This window comes from Capricornis sumatraensis, chromosome 7 (assembly GCF_032405125.1).
Source record: "Capricornis sumatraensis isolate serow.1 chromosome 7, serow.2, whole genome shotgun sequence".
In the NCBI taxonomy this organism is placed as follows: domain Eukaryota; kingdom Metazoa; phylum Chordata; class Mammalia; order Artiodactyla; family Bovidae; genus Capricornis; species Capricornis sumatraensis.
The window spans coordinates 69,271,929-69,291,156 of record NC_091075.1 but is presented as its reverse complement, the minus strand read 5'-3'; the positions used below and the strand labels follow the sequence as shown (position 1 = coordinate 69,291,156).

The window sequence follows — 19,228 nt, the reverse complement described above, 5'->3', positions numbered from 1 at the left end:
ACTGCCCTCCTAGAGTTTCTGTCCTATGACACAGTTTATGAGGACATAAACCATAAAGGCTGATATAGTTGACTTCACATATATGTAAAACTTTTCTATAGCTGAAAAGACTGTGAATTTAAAAGACCAGTAAGTGACGGTCTAGGGAAAATAATTGAAGCAGATGGAGTCTCAATAAATCAATAAGGAAGAAAACCAATAGAAAAATGTGCCACTCTTTATAATAGCCAGGACATGGAAACAACCTAGATGTCCATCAGCAGATGAATGGATAAGAAAGCTGTGGTACATATACACAATGGAGTACTACTCAGCCATTAAAAAGAATACATTTGAATCAGTTCTAATGAGATGGATGAAACTGGAGCCGATTGTGCAGAGTGAAGTAGGCCAGAAAGAAAAACACCAATATAGTATACTAACATATATATATGGCATTTAGAAAGATGGTAATAATAACCCTGTATGCGAGACAGCAAAAGAGACACAGATGTATAGAACGGACTTTTGGACTCTGTGGGAGAGGGAGAGGGTGGGATGATTTGGGAGAATGGCACTGAAACACGTATACTATCATGTAAGAAATGAATTGCCAGTCTATGTTTGATACAGGATACAGGATGCTTGGGGCTGGTGCATGGGGATGATTCAGAGGGATGGTGTGGGGTGGGGGTTGGGAGGGGGGTTCAGGGTTGGGGGCTCGTGTGCACCCGGGGCAGATTCATGCCAGGGTGTGGCAGAACCAATGCAGTATTGTAAAGTAAAGTAGAGTGAAAATGAAAATTGGAAAAAAAAAAGAAAAAAACTAGAAGGAACAAACTCAGAACTGGATAACCCAAATAAAATTTAGAATATGGAACATGCCTTTTTTTTTTTTTAATTTTTGTTTTTACTTTGTTTTGCTTTGCAGTGCTGTATTGGTTTTGCCATGCGTTGGCGAGGGTCCGCCGCGGGTGTGCATGGGTTCCTGGTCCTGGGCCCCCCTCCCACCTCCCACCCGAAGACATCTCTCTGGATCATCCCCATAAAAAAAAAAAAAAAGAAAGAAAAATGTGCCAAAGATACAATTAGGAAGAACTTTTTATTCCTCTGTAGTAATAATTGGCAGAAGCACAATACCATGATTTCAAATTTACCCAGTTATAGACACGAGCAAAGGATACCTTTTAGAAAAGAGGAGTCTCCCAACTGGAATTCCCTATGAATTTCCACAGCCTGTCAGGTTGTGAAGGTCCCAGGCTGAGTTCTCCCCTCTGGCGCCAACAGCCTCTGTATACTGAGTACCGCTGCCATCTTCTGCTTCTGCTTGGCAACTGCACGTTCCATATCCTTTTGACAGGTGGGAGAAATGGACATCTCCCCAGGGACAGCACCCCCAGGTGAGCTCAGTACCCCCATAGCCCATGCACCACTGGATGAAACTTGTGTTACAACATTTCCCAGTATTAACTTAAGCACAGGAGGCTGATCAGTGGAGTATTTTTAGAGGCGACTACATCACCACTCGGTCTGCAGTATGGAGAGTTTATAGTGACAGGCACATCGTTTTGACTTTCCATTATCTGCAGCAACATCTTTCCTCCTCTTAGGGGTAAAGCAGACCTTTCTTTAGTTGACTTAAGTCTGAACTTGGTGTCAGATTGCCATTCATTTCTAGTTCTGTTTGTCTCTTCTGAAATTCCAGCCTCTCTCAAACTCTCTTCTCTTCTGCCTTGGCTTGTCCCACTACTCCCCTCTCTCCACCATTGACTGGATCACTGTATCTTGTGTACAGGAGACATTATTCCTGTTTACTGTTTACAAAGGACCATCTGAAGATTTTGGAGAAAACTTTCATATTTTCCCCCTCCCTCTGAGCTCTTGGGTACTGTGTACCCAAGTCTTCTAATCTCAGTAAGTTGGCAGCTATGACTGTGGAATGCAAGTTAATTAAATTGTGCTTATATTTAGTTTTAGGCAAGGTTGATTTTTCCATGTCAGGTTTAGTCTGTGTGGCTTTGTTATATATAATACTGGTAACCAGGGATACTAGGAGAGATTTTACAAAGCTGTGCTGTGAAGGGCATGCAGAGAAGAAAGTGGAGGAAGCACGGGAGAGAGAGTTCAGGGACCTCTGTGTCCCACCAGCATGTAAATCATTTAAGAAGACACTAACGATTTAACAGTGAAAGTCAGCTTTCCTGGAGCATTGACTTCCTTTTTTTGGTCTATGAGCCAAAGAAAAGTTAGTAAATTCTAATGTTGTTATATTGGTTCCTATGGGTGTTGATCGCTTCAGACAATGCTCTTTCTCAGTTATCTTGGTTGTTACAATGAATGACATTGCCTTCACTTTCAGGTCTAAATGGGCAGTATTATATCTGCAAGGTTGGTGAATAACATGCTCTAGTTATTTGCAGGTTAACTCTTTAAACACAAGGCATTTTTAAACACTTTGTGATGGCTGTCTTTGGGAAGTGAATTACACACTTCCCAGCCTTAGTAAATGGAACGCAGTGGACTTTACATGATTCGGTGCCTGGCACTTTACATCTGTTGCTGATTAGTGTATACTCAAAGACAATTCCAAAACAGGTAGAATTCAGATAAGGAAACTGAAGCCCCGAAAACTTAAGTAACTTGGTCAAAGCAGCACAGGTAGCCTAATTTAAATCCAAGTGTGTACCTTTTCTACAAAATGACTTTTATTTTGGTACCATAGGGTCACTGTTATGAATAATTGCATTTCTTGTCTGTAGACCCAATCTATGTCAGGATATTAGGATGGGTATGAATTAATTTTCTCTCAATTTTCTTCTAATCATAATAGCATTTAGAATTGAAGTGACCTGATTATCAGGGGTAGTTTAAACTTGAAGGATCAGGTAACCAGAAGGATCTAGGTTTTCCCAACTCTGCTTTGACCTGAACGACGGAATATGTGCTGTTTCCATGGTCTCCTGCGTCGGGGCAAGTGAATGGTTTGCTATGATCAGTTATGAGGATGGAGAGTAGAGAGGGTTTTAGGCAGAGCTTCAACCCAGGGGTTCAGAATCTTGCACCCAGCTACTGGCGATCTGATCTGCCAAATTGATAGATCCTACAGTATCTTGAAGATAATGATAATGTCTGGAATACTCTGTTACAATAATTAACAATAATTAACAGTAATGGAGAATAGGTGGGAAAGTGGTATGGTACAGTCTTCATGGGATTGGAAGTGAATTTTTAGGCTCTAAGTTAGAACTGTAATCTTTTTAAATAGAAGTATAGTTGAATTACAATGTTGTATTAGTTTCAGGTGTACAGCAAAGTGATTCATATATATATATATATATTTTATATAGTAGTGTAAATTGCTTAGTCACGTCTGACTCTTTGCGACCCCACAGATTATAGCTTGCCAGGCTCCTCTGTCCATGGGATTCTCTAGGCAAGAATACTGGAGTGGGTTGCCATTCCCTTCTCCAAAGGATCTTCCTGACCCAGGGATCAAACTTAGGTCCCCTGGATCACAGGCAGATTCTTTACCATTTGAGCTATAAGGAACTCTCTCTCTCTCTCTCTCTATATATATATATATATATATATATATAGTTTTTCAGGTTCTTTCCCCTTATAGTTTATTACAAAATATTGAGGATAGTTCCCTGTGCTGTGCTGTGGGTCCTTGTTGATTATCTGTTTTATTTATAGTAGTGTGCATATATTAATAGCAATCTCCTAATTTAATCCTGTAATCTGTTCTTGAAAGATATTTTTTCAAAGTTTGTTCCTCAGGAATTTCTAAACATGTGTATGTTTATTCTATTTCTGGGTCTCAAGACCCACAGTACTGCAAAGTCATAGATAATTTATTCAAACTTTTACATTGTTAGTACATAAAATGGACAAAGGTAAAAGAAACTGGGACTAAAAAGAAATTTGGTTTGAGTTGAAAATGGCATTTGCACCTATGAACTTATAAAATGATATCAGTTCAGTTTGTATAGCCCAACAATTACAAAAAATACCCTGCAATGGGTCTTCAATCTGATTATTTTTCTGTTTGTCTTTCTTCTAAGTCTTTCCATAGATGTTGTGACTGAGTTTTACACATTTAATAAAGATCTGAAAAATGTTAATATGTGTAACATTTTAGATACTACCATATGCACACACAAGACTGTTATTTTCTTTCCAAGTCATATATAATCTCCTTTATTTCTCTTAGGGTTATATGCATGCATTAACTCTTTTATAGAAGACATCCTACCTTTGTTTGAAATTTGTCAAAGGTAGTGTGTATAGTGTACCATCACTATCAGTTTTATGATTCATAATGAATAATGGCAAAATGTGATTTGAGACAGCCATATGTTTGGATAAAACCTTAAAAATACTTTGAAATACCACTAAGTGAGAATTACTTGTGTATAAGATGTAGGTTTTATTTCCCAAAGCAAGTTTATAAAGTATAACTCCCCTAAATGGTGGAGTAATTATCTCTGAATTTAGAAATCTCTGCCTGCCTGATAATACTTCCTGACAGGAGGGTCAATTATAAACATTGAGTTTCAAAATTTTTTATGTTCTTTAGAAGTTATGTTACTGCATTTATTTGCAGGAAATAATAAATAGCAGAGTTCTGTCATATATCTTATTTTCCAGTGTTTTTTTTTTTTTTTTTTACAAAATTGGCTCTTAGAGCCCTATTTAAGACTTTTAGACTCTAAAACTTGAGGTAGTAAACTTGTATATTCTTTTAATTAGACAATACCTGTTTGAAAGTTGTTTCTCTCATTTCAAAAAATTTCCTTTCTCTTCTCTTTCTCAACTGTTGAATGAATAGAGATTCCTTTTCAAAGAGTTTCTTCAGACTTCTACTTGGCAGTCTATTTCTGCCAGTCTCTGACCATAAAGCTTGACTTCCTGCTTTTTACTCTGCTCTTTCTTTACTTTCTCCCCTGTCTAATTAGATTTAAAATCTACTGGCCAAGGTTTTGTCTAACTTTATTTTATACTGTGATTTTACTTGAGATGTTGAGTGATGACATGAGCTGCTTTCTAAACTCTATTTCCATCCCTTCTCCTATCAGAGTGTTTCCAGTTACAAATCTATTCTTGTTTCCTGCTAATGATTTTTAGATAATTTTACAATGACTGTTTTTTTCCCCAGAATGATAGATCTTTCATGCTGTTCGACAGGCAATAAGTATACTTAACTCTGATTTTCAGAAATTTAAGGTGAAGGCCAGCTGGCAGAGTTTCCATTCAGTCAAAGCATAGCTTTATTTCAGAGGGGGGAAAAATGAGTCAAGGAGTAACTCAGTCTTAAGGACATTTAATTGGGGGAGTTGTTTTGAACTTGCTTTGAACATTGGTTTGGCAGAGATGGTTTCTCACTAATAAAAACAAGTTATATAATAGGCACTGGGTTGGACTGTAGTGAGGGGATTGGTTTTACCTTGTCTTTGCAGCAAGGTGTTTGCCGCAGATCATAAAAGAGGAAACCATGCAGCACTTCTATTTTTAGAATATCTAAGTTAAGAACTCTCTAAATGCATTTATACAACAGGCATTACTGACCACCTAAAACATACTACCTTGGAACAAAGATGTTGAAAAGTACTAATGGAAACATTTGCTTCCTTTGCAATGAATGAAAAAAATCTGTGTAATAGATGTGTTTGTTGTCATCTGTGAGTTCTCAGAAAAGGGAGAGCAGCCTTGAGGAGAGAATGACTGAGCAGAAACTGTGTGATCACCCAGGGCAAGGCATAATGGTGGAAGTGTGTGAAGGGGTAGAGACATCTCCCAAGGTTTGGAAGGGGCCTGCGCTTTGGCCTGTCCCTTATGTGGCAGGGACTGGTGAGCACTTGCTGAGGGGAAGGACAGGGCTCAGAGAGGAACAGCTCTGTGGGACAGCCAGGAAAGCTGACATCAGGGACCAGGGCCCTGGCATGACTGTGGTGAGGCAGTAACATGGCAGAGCATCCTGTCTACCATGAGGGCTTAGCATCACCGAAGCCCTCAGCCGTTCTCCAAGGAATTAAAGCTAAGCCTCTTCCTCTATTCTTAATCCCTGTACCACCTACGGAGGGAGAGGCCCCCTGAAGCATGCCTGAGTAATATTTCTTTGCACTTTTTTGAGTGGGGAAGTGTGTATTAATTCGATTTAGAAAAATAGAGTGATGTGGCGTCTCTTGCCCCACAGTGTGAGGGAGCTAGATCGGCACCCACTGCACCTTCAGGAAGGGCTGCTCTGGCCTCGCTGTGGCCCTAGGTCTCAACTCTCACGTGTGTTTCTCCTGTTTTAGACCTTTCCTGAACTCCCCGCCTCCGACACCCACCCCACTCCGAAGGTTACTTATCTTGCGTCCCCTTCTTTTGAGTTTAAGTAAATGAAAAACCAAATAGTCTATAATTAAATTCAGGGCTAAGTATTTCATTACCAAGAAAATGAAGTAAAATGCAAGCTCTCTTAGACATGAACTGAACACTTAAAATCTTAAGGGTGAAGGGGTTTTCAAACTTGTTTTTGGCAGCAGAAACCCATTTCAAAGGAAATTATACATAGACTCAAATACATAAGCCAAGCAATGGTAGAACCCTCTGGTTGAAGTGGAGGAGGGTGACTCAGACACCCCCTTCACCCATGATGTGGCCCCAAATTCCCTTTCCTTGGTACCCTGGAGTTCATCTAAAAGCTGCCATGTTAGCCCAAGGAATGGGTACTGTGGGTGGAGATGCTGGGAGAATGTTAGACACACTATCACAGGTCAGTGGGGAAGGTTATTTTAGGTAGATGGGCCTTTGATACTCATTGTTCTAACATAGGAACAGAAGCTGCTCAGAAGCCAGACTTGTCCGTGGGTTTGAGTGACTGTCCTGCTAGAACACAGAGCGACTGTCAAATTTCACCAGCAGTTTATTCCTCTAGCAGTTAAAAGGACAAAATTGTAGGATACCTATTGCTTATCCAGGTAGAACCAATAAACAGGATCAATCATGTGGTCCTGCTGGGCACCTTAAATTCTCAGTCTTCATTTATTCATTTAACAAATATTTAATTCCACTCTAGACTCAGTACACAATGGTGGGAAAAACTGATGAAGCTCCTTCTCTCAAGGAGCTTACATTCTAGAAAGGAGAGAGTATAAGCAAACAAATACATATCTTCTGCTAATATCAATTATATGAGTCATGAAGTAATAGGAGTTCATTTGATAAGTCCTGATGGGGCTATTAGAAGTGACAAGCACATGTACCCCACATTTAACAGGTGTCTAATAGATGAAGAGGGGGAAGGAGAGAATGAGGATTACTAACCTCGGAAGATAGATACTTCTGAGGAAGTCACATTGCAGTGATGGGGTTAAGGGACAGGCAGCTATAAGACAGCCTTCATTTTTAGATTGTAAATATATTCCTGATGTTGATGATCCTCCATCCCTGAGCTCCTGTATCTTCAAGAGTGGTCGTAGTTTATTTGGCCTGTGGCAACCTGGAGGCAGAACTTAATACCACTCCATGCTCCCTGCAAAGAATGTACTCACACAAAAGCATTAAAAACCACATTTCTAATGATATTGGTGAACCTATTTGCAGGGCAGGAATGGAGATGCAGGCATAGAGAATGGACTGTGGACATATCAGAGGAAGGGGAGGGTGGGAAGAATCGAGAGAGTAGCATTGACATATATACACTAGCCTGTGTAAAATAGCTATCTAGTGGGAACCTGCTGTATAGAATGGGAGCTCAGCTCAGTGCTCCGTGATGACCTGGAGGGATGAGCGTGCGGGGGGAGGGAGGCTCAATGGGGAAAGGATGCATGTATACTTTGGTTGTTTCAGACTGTTGTACAGCAAAAACCAAAACAACACTGTAAAGCAATAATACTCCCGTTTTAAAAAGCACATTTCTTTTTTGCCCCACTTCCCTTGTAGTCTACTGCCCCATTTGATTATTCTCTTCTGGAGCAAAAATGTTGTCCTTTCATTCTGAGTTACTTCCTCTCCTCTCATTCTCTCTCAAACGTATGCCGTCAGACTTCTGTTCTCACTGCTCCATTGAAACTGCTCTTACCTGTGTCCCTGTTTCTCACTTTCGTCTTACCCGACCCATCAGCAGGTCCCTTCTGGTGCAGCAGATCACTTCCTCCTCTTTGACATCTTCTCCTTTACTTGGCTTCCAGGATAACTCATCACGTGCTGGGTTTCCTCCTACCTCCTTCGCAGCCTCTTCGCCGGCTTCTCCTCTTTCCTGAAACCGTTGCCTGTGGAGTAGTTCTGCCCTCATTCATCTTCTCTGCCCCATCTCGCTGAGTCTCACTTTTCTCTCTCTTCACGAACCATTCCCCTCATGATCTCACCCAGCCGTCACTGGCTTTAAATGGATTTGCTGGTGACTCATACTTTTATTGTTGTAGTCCTGTCCTCTTTCCTGGACTTTGAACTTATGTATCCAGTTGTCCCCTCAGCATTTTCGCTTGGGTGTCTACTTGACATGTCAGACTCAACATGTCCAAATTGCAACTTCTGATTTTTTTTTGCCGTAGTCTTGCTCCTTCAGTTGTCTTCCCCATCTCAGCAGATGGCAGTTCCTGTTGTTTGGCTGGGTGGAAACTTAAAGACACCATAGGCTCTTGTCTTTCCTTCACAACTCTCATCTAACGGGCCAGAAAACCCTGCTGGTTCTACTTTCAAAGTATGTCCAGCATCTAATGATGTCTTGGCCTCTCCACCATTATGCCCTCTGAGCCCCCATCATCTCTTTTTGGATTAAATCCAGTAGGCTCCTACCTGTTATCCCTACTGCTTCTGCGGCTTCTCTGGAATATTTTCAGCACAACAAGCAGAGATCCTTGAAAACATAAGTCAGATCACACCACTCTTCACTCAAGTCGCCGTGTAATGACTCTTATTATCTAAGCTACAAAATCTTTGCAGAGCCTTGTGTTTGGGGCTTCCCGTCTTCTCTGCCTGATCCCTTGCTTCTTCACCCCTTTACTGTCTCTGTCTTAGCCACTTGGTCTCCTTGGTGTTCCCCATACCTGCCAGCTGTGTTCTGGCCTGACGGTCTTTGCTTCCTCCCTGAAATCTTTCCCTGAGATTTCATTAACTCCCTCCATCTTTGAAGGTGCTGTTCAGATGTCAACTTTTAACTTGGAGGCCTGTCCTACCCCAGGCCCACATCTGCTATCTCTCTGTTGTACTCTTTTTTGCTTTATGGCCCTTATCATATTCTAACCTAATATATAATAATTTTCTTATTTATTATGTTCATTGATATATTCTCATCTTTACAGAAAGGAATCTTTCTGTATTCATACTCCTAGAAGAATGACAAATTGGTTAAATAAATGAGTGGAAAAAACTTAGAAAGCAACATGCTGCTGCTAAGTCACTTCAGTCGTGTCTGACTCTGTGCGACCCCATAGACGGCAGCCTACTAGGCTCCTCCATCCCTGGGATTCTCCAGGCAAGAATACTGGAGTGGGTTGCCATTTCCTTCTTCAACATAATCCTTGTCAATTCCATATGGCAGATAGGGAAGTGATTACATCTACCATCGACAACTTGAAATGTCCCTTTAGATATTTCTGTTTTCCAAAGGGTCTTCTCTATACTGCACCTCGGAGATTCAACCAAGTTTTTAACCTCTCTTTCTCTCCCCCAAGACATTGCCCGACTTCACTGGCTCCTCTCTGTCTATGGGGATTTCATTCTTTTCAGACAGAGCTTTCTGTAATCCATCCATACCTACTCTAGATGTCTTGAAAGTGGAAGTGTGAAGCGCTCAGTCATGTCCAACTCTTTGAGACCCAATGGACTTTGGTATCCAACAAAAGGAAGGGCCTTCCAGTTCATATGACTTAGAGGGCAGAGTAAAGACAAAGTTAATTATTGAGCACCCACTTGGATTTCCTCTCTCCTTTTTCACCTCTTGGGCTTCTGTCTCTGAGTTGGAAAGATGCCCTGGAGAAGGAAATGGCAACCCACCCCAGTATTCTTGGCTGGGAAATCCTGTGGACAGAGGAACCTGGCGGGCTACAGTCCATGGGGGTCACAAAGAGTGGGATACAACTTAGCGGCTAGACAACTACAACGCTCACCTCTTATCTTTCACCCCACTCCTTTTATCAACCTATTATAGGGAAACACAATGCTCTCTCCAAGAAATATTCTTGTCTCACCTCATTCTTTTTCGTATGGTCAAATAGCTTTGTAAAAGGTAAGAGCAATGGTGGTTTATAGTAACTTAATTTTGAGCACCATATGGAATGAAGGGCTGGCAAACTCTCGGTCAGTAGAGGCTCAGGCGATGCTGCTGTTGTGTGCCAGGTTGCTTTTCTCTTCAGAGGTAGAGTTGAATTTGAGCTTTAGGCTTTAAGCAAGGACTCAAAGGCATGGTGAATGAGGATACTATGCAGTCAGAGACCAGTGAGTAATTTCTGAGAAAAAACTCTAGAAGTTAACAGGCAAAGTAATAAGAGGATTTGCTGATATACATGCTGTATTACAGACAGAGAGACCTGAGAGGGCTGGAAGCAACTGCAGAAAATCTGAAGTTTGTTTCAGGCTGTAGGTGTTATTTCAGCAGTTTGTTATCAGAAGCAAAAAGATTGAAAAGAGCGGATCATCCCTCAGGGGTATATACTCTTCAGAATCCATGAGATTCTGAAGTCCAAGTGATTCATAATTGTCTTCTTCATTAGGATATGTAAACTAGTATCTTAAGCAATATATCTTTGTATACTGCTATTAGTGTATTAATATTAATTGTCATATCTGTAAATGGAAGTAATTTTGGTGATGAAGCATCTTTAGTTCTTAAAATTCCTTTATTAGATGATGGTCAGTAGAGTATATGCTACATGAAGGTGAAGTCGTGCTGTTTTCTTTACTGCTCTATCTGGCATTACTGCTAGAGTCATGCTTAGCACATAGGAGCCAGTAAATATTTTCTCAATCAATGAATGAACCTGCCACTGAGCAATCTGCCATTGATCTAAAAAGTCCAGTTTATACACTGTAGAATTATAGATGATGTCAATGAAAATGATGTCAAGATTGGATAGCGTGACTTCACCTCTGGGAATATCCCTTTGTCATCTTAAGGACTCAGTCTAAAAGCTATTGGAAGATGATTGTTATAAGACAGTGACAGTTATGGTTGAAAAATCTCTCATTTTAAGAGATTTTAAGAGCTCTCTCAGGGTGGTTTCCAAAAAATTGAAAGCTCACAAAGAATGTCATCTCATCTTGTCTAGTTTACCTGAAGGACAGATATTTATCTTTTGTTTAGAAAGGGAAAGGCAAGTTTGAGTGTTTACCTGAACCTGGTACCCTTGAACTGAGTGCCTATCAACCATGCAGACAGTGGCTATGGTGTGAAGGATTGGGCCTAGAGCCCAGACCTCGCGACTCTGGGGTGTTTTCATGGATTCTCAGCTCTATGGCTTTGGGCAATTGCAGGCTTAAGCACACAATGCTCTAGTTTCTCTGTTTGTAAACTACCACTTACCCTGAGGAAGTTGTGATAGAATTCCTGCTTGTGTAGATATTGAGCACTTTAGAACTTCTAAATGATATATGTCTGATATGTTTTGCTAGTTGAACTGTTTTACACAAATACAGTTTTACACAAAAGTGAAGATTCTGAATACAGGTTAAGAAGACATCAAACAGAAAGAGAATGTACAAAGATATCCTAGCTGTACAAAGAGTATTGATTAATGAAGCTGTGAACATCCAAAGGACTTGCAAAGGGAGAATAAGAATAAAGAAACAATTTTCAGTGTCTTAAAACTGCGGACAGCCACTTCTCCAACTGAGAAACCACACAAAAGAAGTCAGTTTCTGCTGAATCAGCGAAGACATGGGATGTCAGTAATCAAAACACGTCAGCAGTGTCATGTTTTAAATTTGATCCAGATTTTATTGAACCTTACACACGAATGGCTTTATTGGAGTAGAATATATGGGGTCTTAGAGATGAAGCCTAGATGTTAGGAGCTATTTAATGTTGAACTTTGAGCCACATTTCCCAAGGAATCATCAAACCAAAATGTAGGGAATGCAGTCATTCTTCTGAGGGGTTGCAGCTGCTGAAATGCAGACAGATGGAATTTCTGCACTTTCTAGTGCAGAACAGAAACAATCTCACAATAGGATGCACACTTACTCTTTGAAAACTTTCTCTTAACCCTAAAGAGACACTATTGTATCGACTGGCCAGTAATATCTTTACTGTTTTGGTTTTTCATTTTATATCTGGTTTCCTGTATAGTCTTGAGGAGTTTCTGTCTGTAGCTACTGCTGCTGCTGCTAAGTCGCTTCAGTCATGTCCAACTCTGTGTGACCCCATAGACGGCAGCCCACCAGCCTCCTCCGTCCCTGGGATTCTCCAGGCAAGAACACTGAAGTGGGTTGCCATTTCCTTCTCCAATGCATGAAAGTGAAAAGTGAAAGTGAAGTTGCTCAGTCATGTCCGACTGTTCGCGACCCCATGGACTGCAGCTAGAGGAGTACAATTCTGGGCTGAGTCCTCTCAGTTCAGTTCAGTCGCTCAGTCGTGTCTGACTCTTTGCGACCCCATGCATCGCAGCACGCCAGGCCTCCCTGTCCATCACCAACTCCTGGAGTCCACCCAAACTCATGTCCATTGAGTCAGTGATGCCATCCAACCATCTCATCCTCTTTCGTCCCCTTCTCCTCCTCTAAGACTCTATAAACCTTAAGCTTGTTGTATGTCTTGGCAGTTGAAATTCATAGATGCCATTTGTATTGATTCAGAAATCATGGGATATAATGGAAATCCAGATTTTCATTGTTGATACTGTGAAGGTTACACATGAATTACCATCATATGAAACATACCAAATTGACTGGTACTTAATGTTCAACAGGGCTTCCCTGGTGACTCAGATAGTAAAGAATCTGCCTGCAATGGAGGAGACCCAGATTTGATCCTTGGGTCAGGAAGATTCTCTGAGAAGGGAACGGCAACCCACTCCAGTATTCTTGCTTAGAGAATTCCATGGGTGGAGGAGCCTGGCAGGCTGTATCCATGGGGCTACAAAGTGCCGTGTATAACTGAGCAACTAACACACTTGCACTTTTACTTAATGTTCAACAAATTGAAACTCTGATTCCTTGATAGCATTGCAAGATAATCCATTAATTGCATTTTTCCTTTGCCTTGTGGCAATATATTTTGCTCCATTGAGATGGAAGTGACTTTTTCCCTTTAATTAAGAACCTCCTGAGTGGCAGCCTCTCTGCTGGGGAATGTGGAACATGTAAGCGTCATGGACCTTACTGCCTGGAATGTTTCTGAAGTTTTCTGTATTTCAGCTTGTGAGTTAAATGTTCCATATTTCTTATTTCCCTTTAGTTAGACAACAAGATTCATCTCATCAAGGAATACACAGTTCCTTAAATACAAAAACTGGGACTTATTCATAATGATTTACTTTGTATGAAGGCCAAGAAATGATTGCTGGGTCAAAGATTATACACGTTTAAAAGGCATTTGATGCAAACTGCTAAATATTGAAGTGTATTTTAACATCCATTTTGTTGAATTAATTTGTCCTTTGAGTAATGGTCTCCCTTAGAAGAATCTTTCTAGCTTCTTCTCCCACACTTTATGTCTAATGTAGTTTTGAAGTAATTGAATATTTGTTGAATTTTGAGGAGAAAAAGAACATAATATTTAAAGCAAAGAACACCAAAGTGCAACCGGGTTAAGGAAAAGAAAAGAAAGAAAATATTATTAGCTAATGTTGTTTCACATTCCTTATGCCAAAATAGGCTCTAACATTTTTAACTGGCTATTTTATTAAGCCCAGTTAATAAATATATTTCAATACAAGGCATAGGATCTCTATGCCTATGTTCAAGCACATATCAACTATTTGTATCTAACTTTCTATGCATGACACTGATTGTTGTAGAAGGATTTTAAATGTTCAATAAATTTCACTTTAAAATAATTTTCAGTTATTAAAAAAAATACTCCTACTTGGTATCTTTCCGCACATAAGTTGTGCAATAGACAAGGCCGCTCTCTTGTGCTATGAAAGCCCACTGGCGAATTTCCTTTCACTTTTCTCAGGCAAACACTTTGTATTCTTCTCAGGTAATTTTACAATTAATGTTCTGGAAAGCCAGAGAGGAATTGGTGACAATGAAACAGAGGGGGTTGGGAAACACATCTGTTGAACATCAAGAGAAGGTTTTCTTTCTGTTCTTTATTTCTCCTAATTAAAAAAAAAAAAAACCCTCTTATTTATTTTGACATTGCTTTTCTGCCTCTCTCCTTTTTTTTTTAGCGCTCTGCAGAGGGGGCGAGAGCTTTCTGTGCACCAGTGGCATCTGTGTCCCCAGGAAACTGCAGTGTAACGGCTACAACGACTGTGATGACTGGAGTGACGAGGCTCATTGCAGTATGTGACAGGCGGTGTGGGGGTTGTCTGCAGGGATATGGCTTCTATTCAGGGGCCTGGAAACCAGAGCATTCCATTGTCTAGTCCTGACAGCCCGGCGCTTGGGTGGACTGCTGTTAGATTGGTTTTCTTTAGTGAGCAAAGTGTTTATCTTCCCCCACCCCACATGACAGCTGCATGTTTGCGCACCTTTCAAAAGCCTTTAGGCCATTAGGGACTTGACAGCTAGATGTGTTTTGGAACAGGTCGGGCTCAAAGTGTTTTTCCCCTAAGTATCTTAAAATTGGAAAAAGGCTTTTCATTTATTTTCTTTGGGTGAGGATTTTTGTTTTTGTTTTTAAAGTTCTAAGAGTATAAAGGTCAACTTAAAATAAAAGCATATTTTTAATAGGAACATTTTTTACCCTCATGATTTTTAACATTCGTGACACAGAAAACACAAAATTTCTTGTTTGTTTATGCTTCCTCTCAGCCTGGAGCGAGTTAGGGCATGAACCAACTGTTCTGTGTCTATGGATCAGTAGATTCAGCCTTTAAACATCCTCCACTTTCTTATCATTGATTTGGTTAGTCGTTTTGACCAAAAACGGTGGTTTGTCCAATATTGTATGTGCTTGCTTGAGCTGCCTTACAAAATACCACAGGCTGAGACTTAAACAACAGAAATGTATTTTCTCACAGTTCTTGAGGCTGAAAAGTCCAAGATCAAGGTCCGACAGGGTTCAGTTTCTGATGAGATTTCTGTTCCTGGCTTGCAGGTAACTGCCATATGCCTGTGTACTCAAATAACCTCTCTGGGGGGAAAGCAAGAGAGGGGGAGAAGAGGAGAGGAGGGAGGAGGTAGGGAGGAGAGAGCTCTCGTGTGTCTCTTCCCCTTCTTATAAGGGTATCAGCTCAGTTGAATTAGGGTCCCACCCTTCTGATCTTTATCACTACTTCACAGGCCCTGTCTGCCATGTTGGGGATTAAAGCTTCAACATCTTGCTGAAACTCAGGCTCTGTTCACTGGTACAGAGTAGAAACGCAGAGACAGACTTTTGGGTGAAATAGAAAAGAGTAGCTTTAATTGCTTTGCCAGGCAAAGGGGGCCTCAGTGCACTAATGCCCTGAACTGTGTGACCCACCCTGAAGAGGGTAGTAAGGAGTTTTATAGAGTTTAGGACATGATCAGCTCATGGATAGGGCTTCCCTGGTGGCTCAGACAGTAAAGCGTCTGCCTACAATGCCGGAGACCTGGGTTCAATCCCTGGTCAGGAAAATCTCCTGGAGAAGGAAATGGCAACCCACTCCAGTATTCTTGCCTGGAAAATTCCATGGACAGAGAAGCCTGGTAGTCTACAGTCCATGGGGTCGCAAAGAGTTGGACACGACTGAGCAACTTCACTTTCACTTTCAGCTCATGGATAGGTCTTGGCTTGGTTGTTTCACGTAAGTTTCAAGCCTTATCAACCTTCTGGTTTCAACCAGTCTAAGGTCTGTGTTCTTGTGGTCAGCATTTTTCATCTGGAGGGGGTCTGCTTCCTGTAAACACAACTTACAAGTGTGTGTCAGGCATTTATCTGTATCTTTCAGGGAACTGGGAGTTTGGTGATTCTGTTATGTGACAGAATTGTAGTCTAAATCGTTACCGGTTCCCCAGCCCAACAGCTGTTCTTTGTTTCTACATCTTCACATTTCCCAGTCATTAACTCTTGAGTCAGACAAAGACAAGGGCACAAGGCTTGTACATGGTTTCAAACCTATAAATTTTGGGAGGACACAGTCTTTCAGTCCACATCAAATGTGTATTCAGATCTCAAATTGGTTTGCAATTATGCAACAGATAAAATGGAAAAATTAGTCTCAAGAATACATTGCAGGATCTGCCTCCAAAACAAGCCCATATGCAATGGTAGTTGAATTGCTTTTTAATGGTTATATGACCAGCAATTGTTACTATGGGAAAAGCTGTGTTTTCCTTCCTGTAGGAGTTGCCAAAGCTTTATAAGAGCTCCTCTCAATTGCTCACCTCAATTGAAAAATTCCTCTGGTATGTTTGCCAGGCAGGCCAACTCTTCTTCCATATGAAAGCTTCTAGGACATTTATTTGCCATAACTTTTGAAAGGCAGTAGATTGTGGTAATATTTAGTTAGGGTCAGCATTTCCAAAACTGGTATTCCATAGTACCTGAGTCTTGAAAAATGCCTGGGAAAAAAGCATGAGAAATGATGTCTGTCAGATCTCAGTTGCTTTAGTCATATCCAGCTCTTTGTGACCCCAGGGACTGTAACCCACCTGGCTCCTCTGTCTAGAGGATTTTCCAGGCAAGAGTGGATTGACTGTAACCCACCAGGCTCCTCTGTCCAGGGGATTTTCTAGGCAAGAGTGGCTTGACTATAACCCACCAGGCTCCTCTGTCCAGGGGATTTTCTAGGCAAGAGTGGCTTGACTGTAACCCACCAGGCTCCTCTGTCCAGGGGATTTTCTAGGCAAGAGTGGGTTGCTGTTTCCCACTTCAGGGGATCTTCCTGACTCAGGGATTGAACCCATGTCTCTTGCAACTCCTGCACTGGCAGGGGGATTCTTTTACCACTGAGCCACCTGGGAAGCCCTGATCTACTTCCTAGAGAGTTACAGTACATATTTGCTCACTAAAGTTTCTGATAAATCCCAGTTTTTTTTTTAAACATTTTATCTTAACTTGGTATTTCCTCAAAATTATTTGTTTACATATGACCTCACATTTATTTATTCATGCATTTATTTATTTTATATAATATCTAGCATCCTATAGAATTTCAGTTATGTTGCTCATATTCTGTTAGAAATGTTTTCACTAGGATATTTGTCTTTATAACTTGGAGTTCTCTCTTCAGAAAAACCTATGGTACATGATTGTATATGAAAACCAGTTTTTATGGGATGTATATTTACACTGGGCTTCCCAGGTAAAACTAGTGGTAAAGAACCCACCTGCCTGTATAGGAGACTTAAGAGACGTGGATTCAGTCCCTGGGTTGGGATGATCCCCTGGAAGAGGGCATGGCCACCCACTCTAGTATTCTTGCTGGGAGAATCCCATGGTCAGAGGAGCCTGGCAGGCTACAGTCCATGGGGTTGTGAAGAGGGGGACACCACTGAGTGTCTGAGCACATATTTACATTAGGTAAGCAAACACCCTCTTCCAACAACACAAGAGAAGACTCTACACATGGACATCACCAGATGGTCAACACCGAAATCAGATTGATTATATTCTTTGCAGCCAAAGATGGAGAAGCTCTATACAGTCAACAAAAACAAGACCAGGAGCTGACTGTGGCTCAGATCATGAACTCCTTATTACCAAATCTAGACTTAAATTGAAGAAAGTAGGGAAAACCACTAGACCATTCAGGTATGACCTAAATCAAATCCCTTATGATTATACAGTGGAAGTGAGAAATAGATTTAAGGGTCTAGATCTGATAGATAGAGTGCCTGATGAACTATGGAATGAGGTTCGTGACATTGTACAGGAGACAGGGATCAAGACCATCCTCATGGAAAAGAAATGCAAAAAGCAAAATGGCTGTCTGGAGAGGCCTTACAAATAGCTGTGAAAAGAAGAGAGGTGAAAAACAAAGGAGAAAAGGAAACATATAAGCATCTGAATGCAGAGTTCCAAAGAATAGCAAGAAGAGATAAGAAAGCATTCTTCAGCCATCAATGCAAAGAAATAGAGGAAAAGAACAGAATGGGAAAGACTAGAGATCTCTTCAAGAAAATTAGAGATACCAAGGGAACATTTCATGCAAAGATAGGCTCGATAAAGAACAGAAATGGTATGGACCTAACAGAAGCAGAAGATATTAAGAAGAGGTGGCAAGAATACATAGAAGAACTATACAAAAAAGATCTTCACAACCCGGATAATCACGATGGTGTGATCACTCACCTAGAGCCAGACATCCTGGAATGTGAAGTCAAGTGGGCCTTAGAAAGCATCACTACGAACCAAGCTAGTGGAGGTGATGGAATTCCAGTGGAGCTCTTTCAAATCCTGAAAGATGATGCTGTGAAAGTGCTGCACTCAATATGCCAGCAAATTTGGAAAACTCAGCAGTGGCCACAGGACTGGAAAAGGTCTGTTTTCATTCCAATCCCAAAGAAAGGCAATGCCAAAGAATGCTCAAACTACCACACAATTGCAATCATCTCACATGCTAGTAAAGTAATGCTCAAAATTCTGCAAGCCAGGCTTCAGCAATATGTGAACCATGAACTCCCTGATGTTCAAGCTGGTTTTAGAAAAGGCAGAGGAACCAGACATCAAATTGCCAATATCTGCTGGATCATGGAAAAAGCAAGAGAGTTCCAGAAAAACATCTATTTCTGCTTTATGGACTATGCCAAAGCCTTTGACTGTGTGGATCACAATAAACTGTGGAAAATTCTGAAAGAGATGGGAATACCTGACCACCTGACCTGCCTCTTGAGAAACCTATATGCAGGTCAGGAAGCAACAGTTAGAACTGGACATGGAACAACAGACTGGTTCCAAATAGGAAAAGGAGTACGTCAAGGCTGTATATTGTCACCCTGCTTATTTAACTTCTCTGCAGAGTATATCATGAGAAACGCTGGACTGGAAGAAACACAAGCTGGAATCAGGATTGCTGGGAGAAATATCAATAACCTCAGATATGCAGATGACACCACCCTTATGGCAGAAAGTGAAGAGGAACTAAAAAGCCTCTTGATGAAAGTGACAGTGGAGAGTGAAAAAGTTGGCTTAAAGCTCAACATTCAGAAAACAAAGATCATGGCATCCAGTCCCATCACTTCATGGGAA

General features: G+C 41.0%; 1 protein-coding gene across 1 annotated transcript in view; it reads left to right on the top strand.

The window, feature by feature from the left end:
- Window positions 1–19,228, top strand: part of CORIN (corin, serine peptidase) — a 233,592-nt gene that overhangs the window by 115,259 nt on the left and 99,105 nt on the right. Inside the window, exon 6 of the mRNA XM_068974946.1 lies at window positions 14,301–14,414. Within this exon, the coding sequence (XP_068831047.1) occupies window positions 14,301–14,414 (114 nt within the window). The remainder of the gene's footprint in view (window positions 1–14,300; window positions 14,415–19,228) is intronic.